General features: G+C 42.5%; 1 protein-coding gene across 3 annotated transcripts in view; it reads left to right on the forward strand.

Moving 5' to 3' along the window:
• Positions 1 to 26,062, forward strand: part of KLHL5 (kelch like family member 5) — a 65,722-nt gene extending 39,660 nt beyond the window's left edge. For all 3 annotated transcript variants that reach the window (XM_075859166.1, XM_075859177.1, XM_075859185.1), the window contains exons 5-11: positions 2,650 to 2,862; positions 5,550 to 5,736; positions 8,636 to 8,860; positions 9,142 to 9,304; positions 20,634 to 20,846; positions 21,135 to 21,306; positions 22,680 to 26,062. In XM_075859166.1, coding sequence (XP_075715281.1) covers positions 2,650 to 2,862; positions 5,550 to 5,736; positions 8,636 to 8,860; positions 9,142 to 9,304; positions 20,634 to 20,846; positions 21,135 to 21,306; positions 22,680 to 22,736 — 1,230 coding nt within the window. In that variant the 3' untranslated portion in view covers positions 22,737 to 26,062. The remainder of the gene's footprint in view (positions 1 to 2,649; positions 2,863 to 5,549; positions 5,737 to 8,635; positions 8,861 to 9,141; positions 9,305 to 20,633; positions 20,847 to 21,134; positions 21,307 to 22,679) is intronic.
• Positions 26,063 to 27,359: the final 1,297 nt, after the last annotated feature.

A 27,359-nucleotide genomic window follows, 5' to 3' on the forward strand; every position in this document is an offset into this window, starting at 1 on the left:
CCGCTGCTCCAAACTTTCCAGGGCTGTTGTACAGGCAATACCTTTACAGGTATGTTAATAATGAATAATCCGGCACTTATCAGGCCCCAGTCAGCAGCTTCAATATGGGGGGCTTCAGAGGATGTGGTTGTACTTGGGGAGCCTGAGCATTCCCATAAGGTCTATCTGCCCCATTTGAGAAGATCAGTACTATAAACAATGTGTCATAATTGGGTTCCCTGTTACAGATCTTTTATTGGGGTTTAGGAGCTTCAAGTTGCACCTCTTGGTCCCGGTCATGCCAAATTTAGCTTTTTAAGATGTATTTCATATTTTTGAAAAAGTGATGAAAAAAAAAAGAATGCAATAACAAATATTTTTTTCTACATGGAAGCTCGTGTTTCTATGGAAACTACAATGTACATGACAAACATTTATAGTCCTATCTATTTCTGGAGAAATTGTGTTTTATATAAAGCAACTAAGAAATGTTGCTGAAAGACTCCGCTGTCTTATTACTTTGCATTCTTGCCTTGATCTTGGGGCACAGTGAACTTTCTGCTGTACCGTCCTTTGTTCTCTTCCTCCGTTATTTGATTATTTTGATGGTAGAAGGGTAGCTCTGACGTAGAAATGCCTGATGTTCATATATTTATGTATTGACAAGCCTTCTGTCCAGTTTGTATTACATTCAGTCAGTCAGTGCTATATAGTGATAGTTGGATTAAAGAGAATTGGATCACCTAGTGCCAGAATTGACAATGGCAAACTGTTCCGGAAAAAAACATGGAATGTATTCTATCTGGCCGGTCCCTATGGAACACTGTGCTCCTGGCATATACACTATCTCTTATTCATTCCATCTGTTAAACAAGCAGGCTGAGCAGACATCTAGCAATGCCAAGCTTTACAAATAAACACTTCTAGCACTGTAACTATCTTAATACATATGTATGCCTTTAAAATAAAATATATATATATATATATATGTTAAATTGCAAAAAATATTTGTTGGATATATGGATATCATTCAACTAATATAATTAAATTTAAATAATTAAAAAAAAAAAAAATATATATATATATATATATATATATATATATATATATATATATATATATATATATATTTATTTTTTTTACGGTTTGAAATGCCTGAATTTATTATTCACATATAACTGTAAGAACACATTTTGAAATGGGACCTGTCACCTTGAACATGTTGCTTCATCTGCAGACAGCGCGTCATTGAGCAGATTTATACACAGATTGTGGGAAATGTTTCAATGGACCTCGTATTTTAGTAATTTAAATCCCTGCTTAGGCCTCCTGCACACACAAAATACTGACACATTCATTTCTATTGGCCACGGACACCTTCCTGTATATTTACGGGTGTGTGTGTCCGGGCCGTAGAAATGACCCGCAAAAAAATAGGACATTTCCTATTTTTGCATTTATGAACCGTTCTCCTAGACTTTATAATGTGAGCACGGCCCACAAAAGCGTATGACAGTCCGCGGCCGGTCCATGCAGTATTTACGGTCAGTAAGTACTGCACGGTCATGTGCATGAGGCCTTACTGTGGGCTTTTGGGTACAGTGGGCAAAGTGACAGCGTTTTCATTGTGAGTGTGAAATATCTGTCAATCACTAAGGCTCCATGCACACGACCGTGCCTGTAATTACGGGCACGGACAGCCGCAGACAGCTCGCCGTTTTTACGGGCCATGCTCCCATTATAAAGTACAGGAGCACGGTCCATAAAATAAAAAAAATAGGACATGTCCTATTTTTTTCGGCAGGTTTCTATGGCACGGACACCCTCCCATAGACATACATAGAATGGGGCTGAGCTGCAATACCAGAGACAAACTTTGGACAGGTGTGGCGCTGTTTTTTTTTTTTTTTTTTTAAGAAAGCCGACATGTTTTTCTAATCCTGGAAAACACCTATTAATTCATTTTCATACAGTGATAAATATTAAGTCGGCTTTACATTTTAAGATCCAGTGTTGATTTAGTCACCAGTATGTATTTTCAAAGCACCCTGATGATTACTTTTGATATTCAGTAAATTACCTACACCTATGATGAATCCTTTTAAGATGTCTTTAAAGCAAAGGTCTTCAACTTGTGGCGTTCTAGCTCTTGCCAAACTACAACTCCTAGCATGCTGTGACAGATGCAAGCCATCATGGCATTCTGGGAGTTGTTGTTTTGCAGCATTTGGAGGGACACAGGTTAAAGACCTCTAATACTATAATGGTAACATTTTCATAGCAAAATTTCGTATCTATTAGGGTATGTGCACACACACTAATTACGTCCGTAATTGACGGACGTATTTCGGCCGCAAGTACCGGGCCGAACACAGTGCAGGGAGCCGGGCTCCTAGCATCATACTTATGTACGATGCTAGGAGTCCCTGCCTCGCTGCAGGACAACTGTCCCGTACTGTAATCATGTTTTCAGTACGAGACAGTTGTCCGGCAGCGAGGCAGAGACTCCTAGCGTCGTACATAAGTATGATGCTAGGAGCCCGGCTACCTGCAGTGTGTTCGGTCCGGTACTTGCGGCCGAAATACGTCCGTCAATTACGGACGTAATTAGTGTGTGTGCACATACTCTTAGGTTGAGAATTGTGATTTCACCACCGCTTTTATTTGCAGGAGCATTTCATGGAAGTAATAAGAAATCAAGAGTTTCTAATGTTGCCGATGGCAGAAATTGCTAAACTACTAGCGAGTGATGATATGAATATTCCTAATGAAGAAACCATTCTGAACGCTCTGCTTACCTGGGTCCGGCATGATGTGGAACAAAGAAGAAAAGAACTTAGTAAACAGCTGGCTTACATCCGGTTGCCTCTGTTGGCTCCTCAGGTAAAAAATATTATTATAATAACATCCTAAATATTTTAAAGCTTTGACTTGGTGGATTGAATCTCAAAATCAGTGATTCAAATATAGCCAGAAGTGAGTAAAGATCAGTAGATAGATTGGCAAACAGAATCTCCAACTTGGAAAACTGATCTCTTGTCCTAAACCAGACCTTACAGCTCTCCTGACATGTCTGTTATTTAAAAAAAATAAAAAATAAATCTTGTAACTCTGCATTGTGGTGTTCCTCCATTATTCCTCCTGGAAACCTTGTTTCCAAGGAATGGTAATGTCCAGTTGTCAATTTATTCATATTTTCCAAAGGAATGGCATAACACAGATTTCTAAGAAAATTTTAGTTCATTGAGAATGCAGGTATTTTACTAAAACCCATATGTCGGGAGAGCTAAAAAGTTCTCTTTAACGTGACCCTCCGTTCTCCGGACCAAATTATAAATATGATGGGATATATGGAGTAATATTAACTAGTGCCCTTCAGTTGTGCCCCTCTGCCATTTTAGGGTCCTCTCTGTGTTGTCTCAAATTGGCCACAACTCTTCTCAGACTGAATCTGGGACACTCCAAGGGATTGGACAGAACTGTTCACGTGAGTAGCTCGGGCCAATCCGAGAGCAGTGGGAGTATCTCAGACTCGTAGTCTAGGAAGCGCTGCAGTTATATTGGGGCATCACAGAGGGGACACTAAAACAGCACTCGGGGGGGGGGGGGGGGGGACGCCTCCGCCTCCCATTGAAATCAATGGGAGGCATTTTCGGACCGTTTTTGGCGCGTTTTCCGACATGCGTAAAAAAACTCTGTGTGAACTGTCCCTTAGAAGATGCCCTGATACACATACTGTAACTTTAATGAGCCGTGCACCTGTGTGTCCATCACATGACCATGGACAGAATTTTATCCACGGGAAGTAAACAATGAATGTTCCCACTGAATAACAACAAGCAAAGATCTTGAAAACCATGCGGAATTAATGCAAAAAGTATATTCAACAATTATATTTTTTATTTTACAAAAATAACATTAATTTGTATAAACCAGACAACCCCTTTAATCATGCAAATCCACGTTCTTGTCCATAGGGGGCATTATTAGGTAGAAGTATTAATTTTCGCGGCCTGTGGTTGATATAAAATAAAGATTGTGGCTAATATATTTATATTTGGAAATAAGAGTAAAATTTCATTTTTCGAAAATATAAGTTTAGCAAACCAGCAATAAAAATCTAAAGTTCAACAAAGCATTTACTCATGATAGTAAACTTGTACAGATTAAAATCCTAAACTTTTTTTTACTCCTGAAATATTTTTGGGTGGATTATATTTGCACATTTCTCTTTAATCCAGTTCGGCTCCATTCACATCTGCGTCGGGACTCAGTCAGGGGGACCCGTGAACGGAATCCAAACTGAAGCAAATGGAAACCATAGGTTTCCGTTTGCATCACCATTGATTTCAATGGTGATGGATCCGGTGCAAATGGAAGCCATTCGTAATGCAAACGGAATCCTATGGTTTCCACTTGTTTCAGTTTGGGTTCCGTTCATTCACGGGTTCTCCTAACGGGAGTGTCTGATGGAACCCTTGACGGAGTCCCGACGCAGATGTGAACGGAGTCCCGATGCAGATGTGTGGGAAGCCTTAAACGTGCACCTCATGGAAAAAAGTTACCATTTTCGAACACAGAGCTCTAAAAATTTTGCAAACTTAATTGGAACCCACAACAGTCAGTGATCCCCATCTTCATGGAGCAGCAATATATCTAGGTCTAGGAACCGAGAAGAAACATAGTGGCTGTGAGAGCTGTGTTAAGGTCCACAACAAGTGGCGAGTAGCAGTCCCCCAATGTGGCTCCCAGATTTCCAACATCTGAGTGGTCAGTACGGTACATGCAGGGGGGCACAGGGTGTTGGTTCCCTCCTCTATTCAGATTCCTAATGAAGGTGGAAAGACCTGCGGTTTAATTCTTTATTTTCAACAGATGTTACATGGTAGATGATGTTGGTGTATTTTGAAAGTGATACAATTTTAGATTATGGTTGACGGATGCCACTGTTAGGCATACGTTTAACGCATCCGTCACCAATGGGCTATAATGGCATCTGTATCTGCTTATCCGCCATAGGCTACCATGTTAAAAAAACAACAAAAAACAACAACTTTTTATTGGATACCTCTGGATAGAATCGTGTAGTCTACTATTCTATGCAGCAAAAAAACAGCATACCCTACGTATACTGTGCAGAGGAAGCCAAAAAATACTCTCTCGGCTTCTGTCGGCATAATAGGACGATTGACGTATGTACCAGGAGCTTTCCCAAAGTATCTGTCAAATGTACAGGGAAGACTCGGTGTGAAAGGGGACTAAGTTTTGGGGTGCCACGGGTTTTTCAGCTTGGCAGCTTAGATGGATCTGGTCAAGGAGCCGCAGGAAGTGCTCTATCGATACTCAATAGTGCATAATGACGCGGGGAGTTGACTTGCTGAGGTGATGGATTTCCCAGAACTATATGAATGAACATGACTACCACGATGGTGGAATGGCCTCTCTTGCGTCCTCACCCATTCTCATCTTCGAGAACTCTAGAAACCCTGTGACGGTACCCTGGGGTTGCATGTAACCCGCTTTGCGTTCTACTGGACTATAGAATGTCTAATATAGTGGTGTCTTGTTAGTTTCTTGCAGACCTGGAGAATAATGCACTATTTAGGGATGATATTGAGTGTCAGAAACTAATTATGGAAGCCATGAAATACCATCTATTGCCCGAGAGGAGACCCATGCTACAAAGCCCTCGCACAAAACCCAGGAAGTCTACTGTGGGGATGCTGTTTGCTGTCGGAGGGATGGATGCAACTAAAGGCAAGAGTCTTTTTATTCCAGTAGAGAAATAATAGCAATGTGTAATATTAACATAGTGAAATGTACAGGGTGGGCCATTTATATGGATACACCTAAATAAAATGTGAATGGTTGGTGATATTAACTTCCTGTTTGTGGCACATTAGTATATGGGAGGGGGGAAGCTTTTCAAGCTGGGTGTTGACCATGGCGGCCATTTTGTATCCAACTTTAGTTTTTTCAATGGGAAGAGGGTCATGTGACACATCAAACTTATCGAGAATTTCACAAGAAAAACAATGGTGTGCTTGGTTTTAACGTTACTTTATTCTTTCATGAGTTATTTATGTCATTATTGGTGTCAGGTCCGAGCATTCCTAGATGAACAGTTTCCTGGAAAGTGGATTGGTCGTCGTGGGCCAGTTGAATGGCCCCCTAGGTCTCCCGATCTGACCCCCTTAGACTTTTATCTTTGGGGTCATCTGAAGGCAATTGTCTATGCTGTGAAGATACGAGATGTGCAGCAACTGAAACTACGGATACTGGAAGCCTGTGCTAGCATTTCTTCTGCGGTGTTGCTATCAGTGTGTGAAGAGTGGGAGAAGAGGGATGCATTGACAATCCAACACAATGGGCAGCACTTTGATCAGAAACTTGTAAATTACTCATGAAAGAATAAAGTAACGTTAAAACCAAGCACACGATTGTTTTTCTTGTGAAATTCTCGATAAGTTTGATGTCACATGACCCTCTTCCCATTGAAAAAACTAAAGTTGGATACAAAATGGCCGACTTCAAAATGGCCGCCATGGTCAACACCCAGCTTGAAAAGTCTCCCCCCTCCCATATACTAATGTGCCACAAACAGGAAGTTAATATCACCAACCATTCCCATTTTATTTAGGTGTATCCATATAAATGGCCCACTCTGTATAATAAATTGAAAGCCTGCATTACTTAATGATAGTTGGCTCTGTATCATTGGACTGCTGGGAATTGAGAATCTTTCAGATGTGCCAGAAGTTAATGCCAAGTGTAGTGCAGGATGGAAAGGAAAATTCTTCACAATTATTCAGTCCTACATTTTGCGTTTGCGTAACATTTTGTAACAGAAAACACAGTAATCGGTTTGTATCTAGTTAAAAGGAAATAATTATTTGGTCATATCTGAAAAGTTTTTAGATGGAACTGAAGAATAAGAAATAGGGTGTTAATACTTTTCTCCATATTCAATATGTGCAACCAAACAGCATGTTATCAAGAGAATCTTTATAGACACCATGCACAACACGCATCCCGGGGGCCACATGCGGCTCGCAGTTTTGTTCTGTTAGGCCCCCCAGACATTACTGGTACCCATGATGGATTGGGTGAACACTTAGAAATTAGGCCCTGTTCACACAGATTTTTTTTTGCATGCAGAAAGAATATGCCTCAGAATACCTTCAGGAATTTTGAGGCAGACTGTGACCTGCTTGCGGTTTTCGCTGCATTTTTCGCCCGTTGCCATTGAAGCGAACGCAAGGACCGCAGGCAAAAAAAATTGCTGTGAAACATTCTCGGAAACGAGCGCCACAGGTTTTATTCTGCCTTCCATTGGGAGGTCAGAGGCGGAACCGGGGGAAGAAAGGACAAGGCGCGTTTTCTTTCCCACGAGCGGCTAAAAGCCGCATGGGGAAAAAAAAGGCCTGTTTCCGCATCAAAATCGGCGTCAAAACAAATGTGTGAACAGAGCCTTATCTGGGTTTATAGATTGATTACTAGTAAAATGCGGTCCGATTTTGTTATCTAAGTCAGAATTCTAGACAAACCAATGTTCATGTCTTTCATTGAGCACATTGTGTAAACATCCACAGTGCAGGGAGATAAAGTAAGTGAACCCTTGAATTTAATAACCTGTAGATTCCTCTTTAGCACCAAAAGTTTCCTGAACTGCAAATAAGATTTGTACAACATTTATGAGGATGGATGGACCATTCCTGCAAATCTGTTTCAGTTCATCAATATTTCGAGGATGCTTAGCGTATACATCTCTCTCCAGGTTTTGCCACAGCATCTCGATAGGGTTAAGGTCAGGATCTAACTTTGCCATTTCAAAATACAAATCTTCTTTTTCAATCATTCTTTAGTTGATGATTTACTACTTAAGGCTGCATTTATTTTATTTTTTTGCACTTTTTGTTAGACCCCCTAGGGGATTTGAACCAGCGATCGTCCGAACTATTACAATATAACAGTATTTTACTCGCACTGTTAATGCCTTAAAATATATATATATATATATATATATATATATATACACCAGCATCGCTGTTTTTTTGATCACCTTAGTGCTAAAAAAAAAAATATGATAAAAGATGCTCAAAAAGTTGTGGGTATCAAAAAAATTGTATCAATAAAACTACAGCTCGTCTCGTGAAAAATAAAACCTCACGCTGCTCAATCGACAAAAAAGTTTTGTTTTTTTAACAAATAGTTTTTTTCTTTGTAAAAGTAGTAAAAGAAAAAAATAACTATTTGGTATCACCGTAATCGTATTGACCAGTAGAACAAAGTTAGGTGGACATTTATACCGCATGGTGAAAGCCGTAAAAGCTAAACGAAAAAAACATGGAGGAATCGCTTTTTTTCCACCCCACAAAGATTTTGTTTTTTAGTTCTCAGTACTCCTCCCGCAAAACATAAACCTTTACACTGCTCCATTGACGTAAAAATGTTTGGCTTTTGGAAGGCGGGGAGTGAAAAACGAAATTGGACTTTAAGGGGTTAAATACCTGTTTTGCTAAGGCAGAGGGGATTGTTGGCCCCTGAGACACAGAGCACATGACCCGACAGGCCCCCCCTCCATCTACGCCCGTTTCTCTTTTGTGTTTTGATTATATATCCAAGTGATCATAGTTTATAACTTCTTTCTGTCTAGGTGCTACGAGTATTGAAAAGTATGATCTGCGGACCAATATCTGGACACCCGTAGCAAACATGAATGGAAGAAGGCTGCAGTTTGGTGTTGCAGTGTTGGATGACAAACTGTATGTTGTTGGAGGCAGGGATGGACTGAAGACATTGAATACTGTTGAGTGTTATAATCCTAAAACCAAAACATGGAGTGTCATGCCACCCATGTCTACACACCGGCACGGTCTTGGTAAGAATCGAAATCTAATGTTTGTACAAATATGATACTACTAACACAAGGTTAAGAGTCCATTATTGGATCCTGGCCCGTGTGATGACTTGCCTACATGTGCCGCAGTTCATTCTACATTAGTATGTAGCATTGTATTGTATGATAGCCCTAGTAATATGTATGGTATGTAAAGTAGAATATATTATCAGTAATATATGTGTTAACATATACGCTATACATAAAATGTATATGCTACAAATCAATAATGTCTGGTATATCCGCTAATTCTGTTATAATAGGTGTGGCCGTTTTAGAAGGTCCTATGTATGCTGTTGGTGGCCATGATGGTTGGAGCTACCTGAACACGGTGGAGCGGTGGGATCCTCAGGCTAGGCAATGGAACTTTGTAGCTAGTATGTCAACCCCAAGGAGCACTGTTGGTGTAGCAGTCTTGAGTGGAAAGTGAGTAAATAAACATTTCATTTTCTTTGTGTATTGTAGTTAATAAGGATTTTTAAATCTCAAACTAAATTATCCTGATGTCATGTATATTGATCGGATCCTTTATACACCTGTTGCTAAAGCTGTTTATAGACCTAATTATGTATCCTACAACCAATAAAGAGTCCTCACATTGAAATGTTATTGTAATGTTAAATATTTTATAATTATAATGATCTTAAATCCACGATACCAAAATATATGGCATTTCATTATTTACTGAAAAATCCAGTAAAGTGTACCTAACTTTCAGGTGACTATTCAGGATAAGCTGTCATATGTGTACACATGAGGAATAATGCTATTTCTGGCTATTATATGACTTGTATTCTGAATTTTGTCAGCATTTTTTCCCCTCCGCAGATTCCATCTCTAATTCTCCGCTTTCTCTGAGCTAGTGGGCGGGACCCTTGCTGCTATGATGTCTTCTATACACTACACACATAGAGGAGAATCTTGCTCTCCTATGTCTCTCTATCACATATATAGAAGCTGCAGTAGCATGGAGTAGTGTAGCTGTGACCAGCACTGGGGTGAGATAGAACTTACCAGTAGCCTGTGTCTCCTCTCCGCTACTGCTCCCCCTGCCCTCTCTATAGACTTCTATGGTCCGCATGTGTCTCGCTCCCTGTGTCTCACTCTGTCTCCCCTCTCCTCTATAGTATAGACTTCTACTCGCAGACAAAGAAGAGACACCCCCCCACACACACCCACACATCCTGCAGTCTGGCTCCTCTGCTCTGTAACTAGAGACAGAATTTGCTTGACAACAGGGGGTGGACAGCAGATTACATAAAGGGAGACACCTAGTGGCAGTAACTTCCGTAATTTGATTCCCTGGCAGAGGGGCGTCTAGGAAATGTGGCGCAAAAGGGGATCTATAGTAAGGTTGAAAAGAAGGGTGGAAAGGGGACATCCCTGTTTGGTGCCTGTGAAAATATCTATTGGGGGGCTATTATACCCATTGACCGTCACACTTGTCATCGTGTCGAAGCGAACTGATTGGACAAATTGAGTGAAAATTGAGCCTAAGTTTATACGCTTTAAAACCTCATCGAGAAAGGGACGCTCAACTGTGTCAAAGGCTTTTTCGGCGTCAAGACTTATTAGCATGTTAACCGGTTGATCCCGATCCTGAGCTATTACTGTGGCAGCAGTAGTGCTATGATATTTTTAATACTAGTCCTGCCTTTTTTGTGAATACCGCTTGAGCCTCGCTCAGAAGATTGGGAAGATAACATTGGTGTCTATCAGACAATATTCTTGCCAAGAGTTTGTAGCCTTGATTGAGTAATGAAATTGGCCGATATGATTGGGCCAGAGAAGGGTTTTTGTGTGGTTTGGGCAGAAGTATCGTGCGTGACTGAAACGTTCAATGGGCATTTGACGTTTAAGGGCATCGTTAAACAATTTAGTGGGAATTATCTGGGGTCCAGGATTTTATAGTATTCTGCGGCGAAGCAATCCGGTACCAGAGTTTTGCCATTAGATAGTTGCGAGATAGCTCGCCTGACCTCCTCCTCCTGCACCTCAGAATTCAACAGAAGTTGTTGGTCTTCAGAAAGTGAGGGTAGATGGACAGTGTACAGGAAGGCATTAATATTTGGGAGTGAAGTCGGAGTGGCTCTGTAAAGATCCTCATAATATTCAGTTAAGATTTGTGCGATGTCGGATGGGTCAGTGGAAACAAGACCCGTGACAGGGTCATGTAGGGATAGGATGGGTTTAAAGGGGTGTCCTATGCTAGTGTGAGTGGCAAGTAATTTTCCAGTCTTGCTTCCCCATCTATAAAATTTATTCTCTGTATTCTTTACTTGCCAGTGTGCTTCATCATGGACAAAGGGGTGTCCAAAAGATGGCAGTGTGATAAATATTTTGATTGTGTATAGAGAAGTCCTCCGCATTAGTGCGTTGCGCTGCCAGTAAGGCTTTGTGTAATGTTTCAAAGCATTCCCTCCTCAATTTCCGTCTCCGATGACAGGTAACTGATAACAGCCTCTCAGTACAGCCTTTGACAAGGGGGGAATCATCTGCATGAGGAAGATTATCGTCTAAGAACTGACCCCAATGTATTTGAAGGTATTGTTTAAATTTATCAGAGTCTGTCAAGTAAGCCGGAAATTTCCAAATTCTGAATGAACGTGGAGAAGGACAGTGATAATTCAATTGGAGAATGATCTGATATGGTGATTGGGTATATCTACGATGTGCGGTGCGTTTCAAATAGGTGGGGGGATATCAAAAAGTAATCTATATGTGAAAATGTATTCTGGGTCACTGAGTGACATGTATATTCCCTTGCCCTAGTATCAGTCACCTGCCAAGGGTCGCATACGTTAAAGAAGCACTCCACTGTATTTTTTTTTTTTATTGCACCCTCCATTTGTACATAGGTGTTTCAGTGGGGTGCTGTGAGTAGAAAAACTTACCGATCAACGCATCTTGTCGTCTTTCGGGTCCACCGCCGTTCACGTGATCTTCATTCTGACCTGGTCTGGAATCGCTGCTGTTCAGAAAACCGGAAGTAAGGCTCTCAATGCATTCCTATGGAGCCTCGTTCTGGCTCCCATAAAATGCATTGAGAGCCTGAGTTCTGGTTTATTCAAAAGCACAGTGACTCCAGACAAGTCAGAGGGAAGATCTCGTGGGCGGCGCTGGACCCGAAAAATACAAGATGCGGAGATTGGTAAGTATTTTTGCACACAGCACCCCACTGAAACACCAATGTACAAATGGAGGGTGCAATAAAAAAATAAAGTGGAGTGCTCCTTTTAAGGGAGTCAATGAAGAGGTTGAGGGATGTTGACGTCGCCTGTGATTGTGGTGTAGGGGGAGATCTATCTATATTAGGACATTGTACTAAATTAAAATCACCTCCGATGATTAGAGGACATTTGGGAAGACCTGTTATTACTTGTAAGACCTCTGAGTGGAAAGCGTGTTGGTTGTGATTAGGGGTGTAAATGTTCACAAGTAAATATGGAATCCCTGCAATTGATATCTGTAATATTAAATATCTGCCCTGGGGGTCACTAATAGAGGTCTCCATCGTGTACTGTAGTCCTTTTCTGAATAGGGTCGCCACCCCCTGTGAGGAGGAAGAATGTGAGGCAGAGTGACAGACAGCCAACCACGGGCAGACAGCCATCCGTTTTCTATGTGTGCCTGATCTCCAATGTGTCTCCTGCAGGAAAATAATGTCAGGGGAGGGCCTTTTAAGGTGATAAAGAACGAAAGGAATCGAATGTGTGGGTTAGTGTGATTTGTGTCAGGGAGTCGTGCGGGTGGTGTACTCATCCTGTGTCTAGAAGGAAGATTCGAGTCAAAGATAGCATAATCTTGAGCCGCGCGTACAGCCTATACCCAAGGATGCCATTATAGATGGGAGCCACGCCTCCCGTCACCTGAGAATGAAGTAAGCACAATGATTGCGAGCATAAATAGCATAAAACAAACTGGTAAACAAAAAGAGTAGCGGCTTCTTCTACAAGCAACAGAAGCACCGTTCTCAACAAAACTTGACATGCAACCATTTGCCGTCTCGGGCAATACGAGCACATGTCCATGTATTTGTGCGTCATCCTTGCCACTTAAGAGAAGTCTATTATCCTTCATCCCTCACTTCCAGGTGAAGTCTTCTCCTGGCTAGGACTGGAACTTCGATTATCAGTGTGCGGTCACCCTCCTGTACTTTCAGCTTAGCCGTAAAGAGAAGTTGAAACTGAGTGCTCCTCTTAAATAGTAAGTGGCAGACTGAACCAAATGCTTTACATTTTTGTGCAACCGAATAGTCCTGTGTGCCCTTTCAACCATGAGGTGGGTCCTCTCCGAGGTTGACGTTAAGGGCTCTTGGGAGGTTTTTGACGAATGACCAACTCGTGGAGTATATCACCAATCTTTCCGGGATAACCACGAAGCGTAAAATACTTTGCCTGTCCCTGTTCTCCAGGTCTTCCAGCTTATCTCTCAAAGCTTGCGATGTAGTCTGACTTTGGCGCAGGGCGTCTTTGATAGTGGATATAGCATCCACCATGGAGTTGAAACTCTTCTCCAGATCTGCGATTTTGGAAAAAAAAATTTGGGGGGAATTGGCGGTGATTTGCGCTAGTGCAGACTTTATTGATGTGTGCAACATATCCAAGCGTTTGTCAAATAAAGGTAGTAATATTTTAGAGACCTCCTGCACCACTGGAGTCGCTTGAAGTGAGTCCATATCAGATGTATGAGAAGGACTATTCCGTGGCGACAATCTGGGCGGCGTGATATCTTCCCCAGGGATTAGTTCGGGGTAGAACTGAGATTGCGAGGAGGAGGCTTTAGCTGATGTTTGCTTGGGTATTGGTTTATTCCCCTTTGTCTGTCCTTTTGGATTTGTGCATGTTAGGGGGATGAGTTATCTCGGGCGCAGGAACATTTTGAGAACAAGTAGATCTCCCTTGTGGTGATTTAGTCAAATATTTGTCCATGTCACATGTGTCAGGGATGTGAAGGGAGAGATTGAATAGGTTTTTGTGAGCAGGCAACAGCGGTTTGTAGTGGGAAAGAGGCCCAAAATGCTTTACATCTTTATCAGTGTGTCAACATCAGACTTTATAGAGACTCTGACACCACATTAGAAGTGCCTATCTCCTACATAAAGAGATGGGCGCTATAATGTAGGTGACAGCAGTGCTTTTTATTTAGAAAAACTATCTACACTACCGTTCAAAAGTTTAGGGTCACTTAGAAATTTCCTTATTTTTGCAAGAAAAGCACCGTTTTTTTTCAATGAAGATAACATTAAATTAATAAGAAATACACTCAATACATTGTTAATGTGCTAAATGACTATTCTAGATGCAAACGTCTGGTTTTTAATGCAATATCTACATAGGTGTATAGAGGTCCATTTCCAGCAACCATCACTCCAGTGTTCTAATGGTACATTGTGTTTGCTAACTGTGTTAGAAGGCTAATGGATGATTAGAAAACACTTGAAAGCCCTTGTGCAATTATGTTAGCACCGCTGTAAACAGTTTTGCTGTTTAGAGGAGCTATAAAACTGACCTTCCTTTGAGATAGTTGAGAATCTGGAGCATTACATTTGTGGGTTCGATTAAACTCAAAATGGCTAGAAAAAGAGCTTTTATGTAAATCTCAACAGTCTATTCTTGCTCTTAGAAATGAAGGCTATTCCAATGCGAGAAATTGCCAAGAAACTGAAGATTTCCTACAACGGTGTGTACTACTCCCTTCAGAGGACAGCACAAACAGGCTCTAACCAGAGTAGAAAGAGAAGTGGGAGGCCCCGCTGCACAACTGAGCAACAAGACAAGTACATTAGAGTCTCTAGTTTGAGAAATAGACGCCTCACAGGTCCTCAACTGGCAGCTTCATTAAATAGTATCCGCAAAACGCCAGTGTCAACGCCTACAGTGAAGAGGCGACTCCTGGATGCTGGCCTTCAGGGCAGAGTGGCAAAGAAAAAGCCATATCTGAGACTGGCTAATAAAAGGAAAAGATTAATATGGGCAAAAGCACACAGACATTGGACAGAGGAAGATTGGAAAAAAGTGTTATGGACAGACGAATCGAAGTTTGAGGTGTTTGGATCACACAGAAGAACATTTGTGAGATGCAGAACAACTGAAAAGATGCTGGAAGAGATCCTGACGCCATCTGTCAAGCATGGTGGAGGTAATGTGATGGTCTGGGGCTGCTTTGGTGCTGGTAAAGTGGGAGATTTGTACAAGGTAAAAGGGATTTTGAATAAGGAAGGCTATCACTCCATTTTGCAACGCCATGCCATACCCTGTGGACAGCGCTTGATTGGAGCCAATTTCATCCTACAACAGGACAAATGACCCAAAGCACACCTCCAAATTATGCAAGAACTATTTAGGGAAGAAGCAGGCAGCTGGTATTCTATCTGTAATGGAGTGGCCAGCGCAGTTGGGCATTAAGAAACTAATTAGCATAACACTAATATCGCTCCTAACGCGGTAAAAATAGATTGTTTTTCTAAATAAAAAGCACTGCTGTTACCTACATTATAGCGCCCATCTCCTTATGTAGGAGATAGGACACTTCTAATGTGGTGACAGAGTCTCTTTAAAGCATGCAAATGGAGTTTACACGCCATGTGGTTAACAATCATTACTTGCCAGGTCAGGAAGGGAGTCTGTCGCTGCATTCGTGTGTTTCAGCCTTTCCACTGGCCCTAAATTAGTGTCCAGCTGAATTTGCTATGAAATGAGTAAGAGTAGCAAAGTTAAACAAAAGGAAGCTTGTGATTGTTTAGTTTTGCCAGGTGAGATTCCGGTCAGCATTAACAGATTAAAGGGATATGAATGAACGGTCTGTCTTCTCCCAAATAACTGACAAAAGGGACTGAGCGTGGGTATAAAGTGGGGGTAGGCCACAGCTTTTATTATTATAGCATGGAGGGAAAAAACCTTGTCCGCAGCTAAAACCGGAAGATCTTGATCTCGTTGACAATAATAGTCACCTCGCGTGCCACCGCTGCCGAGGTGGGCATGTCCTAGTTGGTACGGCAGTTGACTGTTCTCCCATTGTCTCTAGCCTGAACGGACAAGGCCCCTCTACACCGCCACAGGAGTGAGGTGTACCCCTATACCGAGCTCCTACCCCCACCAGCCAAAAGGAAAAGCGCCCTATCAATTGCATCCTGAATGCCTGACAGGAAGATAAGATGTCCAGACCTATGTCATTTAAATGGACACCATCCAGTAACATCAACCCCTTGTTATCCCCTTCCCATTGGCGATGATGTATAACGACTCCTCCTATAGACCTAACATGCCGGGACACCCGCATGTTGACCGTACATCTCGCCCTTTCAATGGCCGAATGGTTGCGAGCACCGTTCCACAGCACCCTGGGGACTATCTCCGACCACACTATAGCTAATTCCAGAAAAAAGGTAGCAAAACGATTGAAATCAGCCCTAATGATAGAAATGAGTTCCGCCACCCGAACAGAACAGAGGTTGTTTCCCCCAGCATGCACGACCACGACTGCTGGTCCGTTCGTGACCTTGCTTAAGTTAACCGCCTCAGGGAGAACCTGGAGCCATTTAAGGCCCCTAAAACCCTTCCAATTCACATCCGCTTGACGGAAACCGAGACTGGTACCCCCGGGCCGATAAGAAGCTCGTTGTGCAGCCCAATAAATGTATGAGTGGCCCAGCAGCCACACCACAGGCCTCCTGAAACCTATAAAGAAAGAAAACGGAAATAATTATCAAACCAACAAATGAGGGCAAACATAACGGCGGAAGGCATCTGACTTCCAACGCTCCAACCTTTTAACCTCTGCATCAGTGTGTACCAAGAAACAAGGACCAGAGGGACGAACTGCGACATATCTCGTGATGACGTCCACCGGGCACAAGGATGAAGGGAGACTAAAAATGGACAACCACGCGCCCTGCCCATATAAGTCTGTTTTGGAACGACTAACCCTCACCCTGATTGAATCGGGCAGCAAAACTACATCCTCTCTGAGGAGGCCCGCTACACGCATGCGCAAAGGGGAGACTAACTCATTTGTACGTAACGCGCCAAAGAATGCTAACAAAAAAGCACACTGAAACAATAAACCCTCATACGCGGATGCGCAGGTCTCCGCCGTTCTACCTACTATCCGCTGCAATAATGAGAAAGAAACAGGCCTACACATATAAACAGTTGGTTTTTGCTTCTTCCAAAGAGAAAACCGGACTTTTAGTGGTGTCCAGCAAACCCAACAACTTGAAAGTAAAGGCTACTCCAGTCAAACGCTTTTGAGCCACCCCGGCAGACACCCCCTGAATTCCTCATCGTATCTCCACCAAGCCGTACCACCATGTAACTTATAAGCAGAATATATCGTATCTAAATAAGTAAACAACTCCAAAACTTTTTTCCGGGTGCTTATTACTAAACACACTCGCTAAAACAGCAAAAGCTTGTACCCAATTCCCAAATGTTTTAGCAACTTTAGGCTTTTTACCCTCCGTTCTTTCAAACCGTCTCTCCTTATCCACTGTTAATTGTTCTGGGGACAATAATGTCCATATATCCACAAATTCACACTATTCCACTTTTTCCCTAATTTCCGAGGATAAATGCGTCCCCAAGGGGGCGACGCCACAGAAATAAGAATCCCGAAATAATAAACCCGGATTAGCCGGGTCCGGCTCAGGCTGTGGAATTGGCGTCCCTGGAGAATGCACAGAGGGGCTAGGACCCTCCATTTTAGTCAACATACATTTTAAATCCAACATTTCACCCCCACCATTCAAGGCGGCCTTACCCCAAGCTGGAACGCAGGACAATTTACCAGTCATATGCATCGAGAGTAGTGCATCAGGAGTCATCAGGATAGACAGCGGGGGGACTACGGTAACCGCAGCAGCAGGTGCAGATGGATGTATCTCCTGCACTCGGTCGTGGGACCGCCTGCTCCGATCATGTCTCCGGCTCTCATGTGAACACCTCGTAAAATGACTGTCCCTACTGCTCATAGACACTGACGATGAATGGTGACCAGACCAGCCCCTGCGGGAACTGTAGGAATGTCTCCTACTATGCTTGCTTCTGGAACGGCGTCTATGACCGCTCCGGCGTTCCCCCGCTATGAGAACGCCCAGGTGATCGACTGCGCCCAGGGAAAGGCTACGCCCACCGCGGGGCCCATCTCTCTGGCATGATACACGGGCCCTATGATGCTGTCCAGCAATGGGGACTTGAGGGCCATCCGTAGGTGTGCCTGGCACACAATCAAAAAGCTCATCTGAGCTGTTAAAGGCCTGAGAGCCAAGCTCCTCTTGCAGAGCTATATCACTATAATTTCTCCCCTGTTGAGCCTGTTGCCTAGCAGAACCAACACTAGGTGGCAGTGTTGCTGCATTTACTGTAGGGAGATGTAGTGTGGGGGGGGGGGAGCTGGTTTGGCTGCCCCACGGCCAAACCACCTAGCCAAACGACCTGGAGGCTTGGTGACTGTCTGCTCTGCAGCAGCCTCCAGAGCCACCCCACTATCTGCAATCAGCAGACTAGCAGCAGGGGAAATCGCTCTAGCAATCTCCTGCTGCCCTGTACGCCGCTCTGCTGCTAATGCAGAGTGGTCACGTGTCAGGGCACCCCCAGCTGCAGTAGCTGTACTAGGCAGCGCCCGGGGGTTTCTAGATGGAGCTCTGCCTCTCTGACGAGGCAGAGCCGAAGAGGGACTCAGGCGGGTGGGGGGACGGCAGCGCCGCGCAGGCTGCACCGGCCTACCTGTAGGACGCCCAGCGACATCGGACGTCTGATCAGGGGGAGAAACGAGCAGAAAGGAGAGCCATCCAGCTCCCTCCCTCTCAATCTTCTCCTTCAACAGTGCCATCAACGCTGCGTCTGCCATACTGCTACTCTACCAAAGGTTAGTAGGACAATCTCTAGGGTTCCTTCCACGATCCAAAGGGAAGTCCAAGAGGAAGCAACTGACCCATGTAACCTAATTTATATGGGTGGGAGGGCCCACCCAGGATACTCCTAAATACCCCACCCTACCTAGGGGATAAGCCTGCTGTGTAAATCCCTTAAGGGGACATACCCTATAGTCACCAGGTCCCAATCCTAAACCGCATGGGAGCTGTGAGGTGTTTTAAGGCCAGGTAGTGGCAGTTGGTTCCTCTCATTCAGGGAGTGGAAGGCAACAGTCGTGCTCAAATGCCTTTGTATCAAATAATGTCCACCAGGTGTTAGGAGAATAATGGCCAGCAACGGTCCCTCACCCTACCTGGCCCTAACCTTGGTAAGAGGAACCGAAGCCTGTATCTGACAATGGGCAGTCAGATGGGAATCATGACCAGGTTATTATAGGCCACAATTCAGGGTCTGCATGCACCGGGGTGTCGTGGGGAGGGTTACCGCTCTACTGAATATCGTGCCGCCTGGCAGATAATGTGCAGTCCTTCTGTTCCACTCGGGTACCGTCTCAAGATGCGTCTGGGCGCCAGTAGGTATGTCACAAAGATTGGGTCGGTCGGCTTCTTTTCCTGTACTAGACACTCTCTGATTAAGAGGACGGGGGATGTGCCACCACCATTACTGGTGTTGTTCCGGGCTTTTATTCGGCCTGATCCCTCCTCACAGGTCAGTGGTTTAGCTATGCTGGGTGATGTCTTTGCCGCTCTCCGGCAGGAATGCCGACAAGATGGGAGACGGCAGAGAGCTTCGTGGCATGCACCCGGACTGCGTACCACCGACCGGGATTCCGGGGAGTCAGAAATATGGATCCTCTCCGAGAGGGCGAACTCCATCTGCGACTGGGGAATCGCCTGCGACATGGTAGGTAAGTAGGTTTTCACCGTGGATTCTATCAGGCCACAGGAGAGCTCCTTCTAAAAGCGGCCATACACGATGCCCCGACCGTTTTTTAGACTTTTTGATCACTTTTTATAAAAAAAAATTTCACCACTAAGTTGACCAAAAAACATTGATTCTGACATTTATACTTTTTGCTTTTTACGGCGTTCACCGTGCATATTAAATAATGCTATATTGTAATAGTTAATTTTTTACATCCGAGAAAATTTTTTTTTTTTTACTTCATTTTTATTTTATTTTTTCACTAATAACATTATTTGGCTTTTTTTTTTTTTTACACCTTTTCTTAATCCCCCTAGGGGACTTGAACCAGCGGTCCTTAGCTAATGTATCGGAGTGCATTGTCATTTTTACAGGCTTAAGTTGAGCTCTGTTAAGCCACAGGCAGGGCTTAGTAGAGGCAGAGTGAAGGCAGTCCTGGGGCCTTTCATTAGGCTCCTTTGCTGCCATGACAACCATCGGCACCCCAGGATCGTGTTGTGGGGGGCGTTGAGGCATGCCCCCTCTTTATAACACCTCAGATGATGTCGCGAATAAACCGCAGCATTTGAGGGGTTAAATGACCAGGAACAGTGCGATCGCTGTTCCTGCTCGTTAGTGCCGGGTGTCAGCTGTAAAACACAGCTGACACCCGCAGCATATTGAGCGCGCTCCATACATCACCCCCCGCAGGTATGCTAGTAGATTATGATAAGTTGTTTGAAAAGTTCGTGTCCATTTAAGCATAGTTGGTGTTCTATCTACTAATATGCAGTGTTGCTTATGGATGTATACGTTCTGTTCTATCTAGTATACTGGTATTGCTATGGGAGCAACAAACTTTTTTTTTTTTTGTGCTAAAACTAATATTTCTACATTTCTGTTCATGTTTCTTGCACCGTTGAGACCATTTGCGATTCTTTGATGTAATGGCACATATTGCTTTGATTGTCTTCCAGGCTTTATGCAGTTGGTGGCCGGGATGGAAGTTCTTGCCTCAAGTCTGTAGAATGTTTTGATCCTCACACCAATAAGTGGACCTTATGCTCACAGATGTCCAAAAGAAGAGGGGGAGTTGGGGTAGCCACATGGAATGGTTTCCTGTATGCAATTGGTGGGCATGATGCTCCAGCTTCAAATTCATCTTCTCGACTTTCAGACTGTGTAGAAAGGTAACTGCTCGTGTACATTTGTATATTTTCTCTCCACATGTAATCTTGTTGTGCTGTTGTTTATGAACAGTGTCACTTAAAGTGGTTGTCCTACCCAAACAACCCCCTTTTTTTAAATAGAAGCTGGCCAACCGATCAACTGATTGCCGCCGGTCCTGTTTTTCTAGCCCCCCCCCCCCCGGTCGATAACCTGTTCTCTCGCAGGAAATGCGCATTAGACAATACTAGCGCACCCAGGGGACAGGACACGAAATACTGCATATGTATGTTAATATGATTATTTTATAGGTATGATCCCAAAACAGACATGTGGACTTCAGTGGCCTCCATGAGCATTAGCAGGGATGCAGTAGGTGTCTGTTTGTTGGGCGACAAACTGTATGCTGTTGGTGGATATGATGGACAGAGCTATCTCAGTAATGTGGAGGCATATGACCCACAAACAAATGAATGGATACAGGTCAGTAAAACTTCTCTTGATAAGGACTTGATTTATTATCAATGCTGACCTATGAAATGGTTTTGCTGTTTCCTACAAAAATGTTCCTACAGATGATACAGTTACTGCACTTACTCCTATAACTTGTGATTAGAGTTCTCTGTGACCATAAGGGTTCATTCAGACGAGCGTGTATGTAGTTCGTCTAACGACCGTTAAAACAGAGGCCGTCACTCTAACTCATGTATTTGAATGGGAACGTTCACACAACCGTTGTTTCAACGGAGCGAGCGAAGGGTCCGTGAAAAAAATTACATGTCCTATTTTCCTGCGCGTCACGCATCCCTCGATAGACCCGAGTCTGTGAGAGATCCGTGACCATGCATCCCGCACGGGTGTACCTCGAATGTGACAAACTGCCGTTTTTCACATCCGGAGTTAGCTACGCTCGTCTGAATGTAGCCTAAGATTCAGAATTCCCCTGCCGTATGTAAACTATAGCTGGGAGAAGACATAATTGAAGCTTGAAGCCCGGTAGATCTCACATGACCACATCCTCCATGGGCACAGGCATTGCACGTGCACTAAGCATGTGGCAAAAACTTTCATTGTAATCTGTATATGTATAGATTCGCTAGCAGTACCTTTGCTCCTTTACAATAGGGTCAAGTGATTTTTATCTGAACATTGTAGATGACGACCTCTTACGGATGAGCTTCCATTATAGTTTCTATTTATCCAATTTTATCTTTTTTGGAAACACAAGTTATATGTCAAAATGCAGCAACTTTTTATCATCTACTAGTAGCAAGGTTATTTTTCTAAACCGAAAGGGAAGATCCTTTTAATGAATAGAGTTCTTGAGCATTGCATTTATAGAATCGACTTCCCTTAAACAAGTAACTATTGCCACAAAAATCTATCACACAGTGCCTCTGATAGTAACCTCTATAGTAAAGTTCTTGGGTGGGATTAACCGTGTATTCAGTTGTCACACGAATGTCTTCTACATTAAAGAGGACTTATCTGCTCCCCAGACAGGTCTGTCTTAGTAAATAGTTGTATTTATGTCACATCTTTTTTTTTTTTTTTAGAGCTCTGCGTTTTCCCATTTCTCTATTGTTCCCCTTGGAAGTGTATTAATATATGGACAACTGGTATTACCATTCCCCTTGTTAATTGGACATGCCCCGTTAAGGGGAAGTGGAGAAAGCGTATAACTCTCCCCCCAAAAAATAAAAAGTTGCGGAGCTGCAAGGAAAAAATTATATTTACATTGATCTTCATCGTAGCCCTCACAAAAAAGGGGTTTTCTAAATTGTACGACCCCGTATCAAAATTGGTTATGGTTTATACTACAGCGGATTTATATGGATTTCTCTTTGCTCTTGCAGGTTGCCCCGTTGTGCCTTGGTAGAGCTGGAGCATGTGTTGTCACGGTGAAAGTATAGCCTACAAGTTTTATAGGTCACCTGCACAGACTTTCACCATCCCAAAGAGCTACACAATCATGACTTATTGTAACATAAGGCTTTATTGTAAAAGTTTAAAGCATACTACTATTATTTATCACGTGTTATAACGTTCTACCTGCACACTTTTTATAGATGTTGATCGTTTATCTATGAGAGAGTATTTAACGCATTATATTGGACCTACATACAGGAGATCGAGAGATGTTTTATTTACCTACGTTACAGGAGCATTTGCAGGGCAAACCATGTAACCAGTTGTGCATTGGTCCATCAGATGTAGGATGTTGAAGTATCATATTGCTGTCTTCTGTCTGTACAATCACATGCAAAGTCATCGCTCAATGCGGAATCAAAGCAAGTGCAATCAGGACTTTGGAAGGTCTATAGGGTCCATGTTGGGAGTGGTGATCCCCAGGCCACTTATGTGCTGATGATATATGGGGTCCATTTAAAAAAAAAAAAAGACCTAATGAAGTACAAAGAAAGAAAACTGAAGGAAAAAATATCTGTCTTATTTGTTTTTAGACTTGTAACCTGGTGAAGTTAATTGTTTGTCTTTATTTGACCAAAGTTGTTGTGTTTTTTTGTATTTTTTAAATTTTTACAGACCAGTGTTTTATCAAATGTATGATTACACGTCCTAGCTTGGAATATCAAGAAATGAAGAAAATGTATTTAAAATCAAAACCCAAGAAAATTTTAATGTGTAGTCGGAATGAAACCTACACATAAAAGGAGATCACAAGTTGCCCATAGACATAATGATTTTGCTAAAATTAACATTATTATTATCAAGTTCATTCACTGAAAATGGGAATGGATCGAAGTAGAAAAGAGAAGGAATATATTCTCTAAGTAAGATGTTCCCAATTTTGGTTACAAAAAAGTGAGAACTGAACTGTTTGCTGTTTACCACAAGTAAAATTGTAAAAAATAGCGCTTTTTTTCCCACCCAGAAACCGCACCACCCTTTTCCATTGGCTGTGTCTGGTATTGCAGCCATGTTATTATAGTCTCATAAATCCCCTTTAAGCCCAATAAAAATACATGTCTAAGCCACAGCGATCTTCAAAAATAGGCTGTTCCTCAAAAGGCTTAGTGGGCTGGAACCATTGAAATATATGAAACATACACTACTGTACCGAACGCTTCCAAAGATAGATATGACAAACAAATATTTTATAATTTCACATAATGGATCACATTACTGCATGTGAAGCAGTATAAAGGTATATAATGGTCAGGGAGGTTTTGTGAAGCAGTGCAAATGGGGCCAGGAGATATGTCTTAAAGAGAAACGGTCAATATAACGGACCTATTAAAGTAAGGTCGTCCGTATCATTCCCTAAAGGGGTTAAGTTAGTGGATACAATTGCACCACTAAATTTGTTTCTCCTGCTAATCGGACCACAAAAGGGTCTAGTTAATGCAAATATTGCATTTTGGGGTCATTCTCGCGAGGGACAGGGTGGGGTTTACAAATGTCTTACGATTTGGGATTCATGTATTGGTAAGTATGAGACTGGTAAGTTGGATGTGTAAAATATGTAGTGTGGATATGTAAATATTAGTTATTCACCTAGCATAAGATAGTGCCGCAAGTTCAACATGTTTCATGTAAGGATTATATACTGCTACAGAGGAAGATTATTTATCATATTAGAGTTTGATGGATAATTTGTATAATGATAGCTGAATCCTCTTGTAGTCGTATGAAGATTACTGGCAGTAGGATCACAGCTGTGGCTGACCGAAATGGTTAATGTTCCAAATTTGATCATTAAAACAGCAGATGAAATGGACGCTGGCCGATCCTCCTCATCCGCCCGCCTGGTTTTTATACGTTTTCTCATTCTATATTTTTGTTTTTATTTCATTTAATGACAGTGTCTTAATAAGAAACCACACAGTATTACCAGATCCTGCAATGTTCTACTATTACTGGCCTGCAAAAGAGATCTTCCCCAGCAGTCGGACCCCCACTAATTAGAAAGTGATGGCATATGCATAGAATCTAGCATCTCTTTAGAAAATTTGCACTATATAACATAAGCGAAGGAAGGGAAAAAAACGTGCTCCTAATCGTCCCTTGGCACTGCTAGTTAAATAATTGTAGGTTCAGAAGGGCTGATGGTAGTCCTTCTGGATCTACAATTGTTGTACCTACAGCGCCGAGGTAAGATCAGGAGCACATTTTTTTCCCTTCCTTCGTTTATCTTCAATCCACACCAATACTCCATGTCCAGCGGTAGTCCATGGCTTCAGCAAAGATCATTGGGAATTCTCTCCCAGACAAGCATCACGTAGTGTTGTGCCTACGCTAGTACATTTTTGACATCGCTACATATTACCTTGGAAAATCAGTACGATGTTGCCCTCTTTTTGCTTCCTTTTCATTATAACATATAATCAAGTTAACTTTTTACTTCAGTCTGTACTTATTTTCCATAGACCCTGATATAGTGGCGCCCCGTAGAAGATATTATTGGGACAAAACTCTGATCTTTCACACAAAATAAATTTCAAAGGAATCGCTGGCGTTATTATTTTTACAATATATGCCATTTAATGAAGATCTGCCACAGAAGAACAATTTCATAGAAGTATGTTTTTCCATGAAGTGAGGACACTGGCTCATGCCTCTAGTTAGGTTTAAGGGTATGTGTACACGTAGTGACCAAAAACGTCTGTAAATCCAGAGCTGTTTTCAAGGGAAAACAGACCCTGCTTTTCAGACGTTTTTTGACCAACTCGCATTTTTCGCTGCGTTTTTCGCGCCGTTTTTTACGTCCGTTTTTGGAGCTGTTTTCATTGGAGTCTATGAGAAAACAGCTCCAAAAACGTCCAAAGAAGTGTCCTGCACTTCTTTTGACGAGGCTGTATTTTTACGCGTCGTCGTTTGACAGCTGTCAAACGACGATGCGTAAATAACAGGTCGTCTGCACAGTACGTCGGCAAACCCATTCAAATGAATGGACAGATGTTTGCCGACGTATTGTAGCCCTATTTTCAGACGTAAAACGAGGCATAATACGCCTCGTTTACGTCTGAAAATAGGTCGTGTGAACCCAGCCTTAGGGTATGTTCACACGTAGTCAACCAAAACGTCTGAAAATCCAGAGCTGTTTTCAAGGGAAAACAGACCCTGCTTTTCAGACGTTTTTTTACCAACTCGCATTTTTACCAACTCGTTTTTTTACCAACTCGTTTTTGGAGCTGTTTTCATTGGAGTCTATGAGAAAACAGCTCCAAAAACGTCTGAAAGAAGTGTCCTGCACTTCTTTTGACGAGGCTGTATTTTTACGAGTCGTCGTTTGACAGCTGTCAAACGACGACGCGTAAATAACAGGTCGTCTGCACAGTACGTCGGCAAACCCATTCAAATGAATGGGCAGATGTTTGCCGACGTATTGGAGCCGTATTTTCAGACGTAAAACGAGGCATAATACGCCTCGTATACGTCTGAAATTTGGCCGTGTGAACATACCCTTAAAGAGAATCTGTACTATCATTTCTGTCTTACTCCATTTTGTAGTGTTTTCTTTATAGCATAACTTTAATATAATATTTTTACATTTCTTTTTCAACTCATTGTAAATTCATTCTTAATACATAAAACTACACAAAAAAAACAATGATAGGTGTGAAAATTCTGTTTCAATATGTCTTTATTAAACAGTTGAGACATCAGAAAATATATGTGAACAGTTCTACTCGCAGGTAGAAGTAAATAGTTAAAGTCACAAATAATAATTCAATTGTTAATTCCTATGAGTTTTAACATTTTGAGAAAATGGGATTCAAAATAATATGGATAATAAAAGAAAGGTAAATAAAATAAATGTTGTGAAGAAATTCAGTCCTCAAGCTGCAGACTTTGAACCAGCTCTGTCATGAAGACAACTGTATGACTGTGTAAATATATAGTTTAGTGACCTTGTTTTTAAAGCGTTAAAAAGGGTTTTTATCTGGTTATGAAGATCCATTTCAAAAGCCTATTAGTAAATTCTAAACTAATAGAGAGGGGACCCCCCATGCAGCACCCTTCAGGGGTTTTCTATTGTGGGTGCAGAGGTAGCAGTCGCACCTGAGCACTATGCCTGAGAGGCTCAAAGGCCCTTCTGCCATATAAGAAGGCACATGGAAAGTCTGGAGGCCTCTCACAGATTTAGCATTAGGGCCCAGTAGCCTAAAAGGGGTTGTCCACTACTGGACAACTGATGACCTATCCACAGGATAGGTCATTAGTAGACGATCGGTGGGGGTCCGACACCAGGACCCCGCACTGATCAGCTGCTCCAGCCGCCTCCAGGAACCGGACGTTCATGCCGGAAGCAGATGGCTCCTGTCAAGTGAATAGGAGCAGAGCTGCAGCCCGGAGGCCAGTCATCAGTTGTCTGGTAGTGGACAACCCCTTCAGGTTACGTCTTAAGGACGCCCACTAATGGCATCTTGCAAATGTGTCCACCCATAACACAATTGAAGAGAAGTCAATTTATACAATTTGTGATGATACCAATTCAATACAATCTTGCACCATCCGGTTAAACAAAAGTATACTTTAAAGAGGCTCTGTCACCACATTATAAGTGCCCTGTC

Source organism: Rhinoderma darwinii, chromosome 1, assembly GCF_050947455.1.
Source record: "Rhinoderma darwinii isolate aRhiDar2 chromosome 1, aRhiDar2.hap1, whole genome shotgun sequence".
NCBI classification, from domain to species: domain Eukaryota; kingdom Metazoa; phylum Chordata; class Amphibia; order Anura; family Rhinodermatidae; genus Rhinoderma; species Rhinoderma darwinii.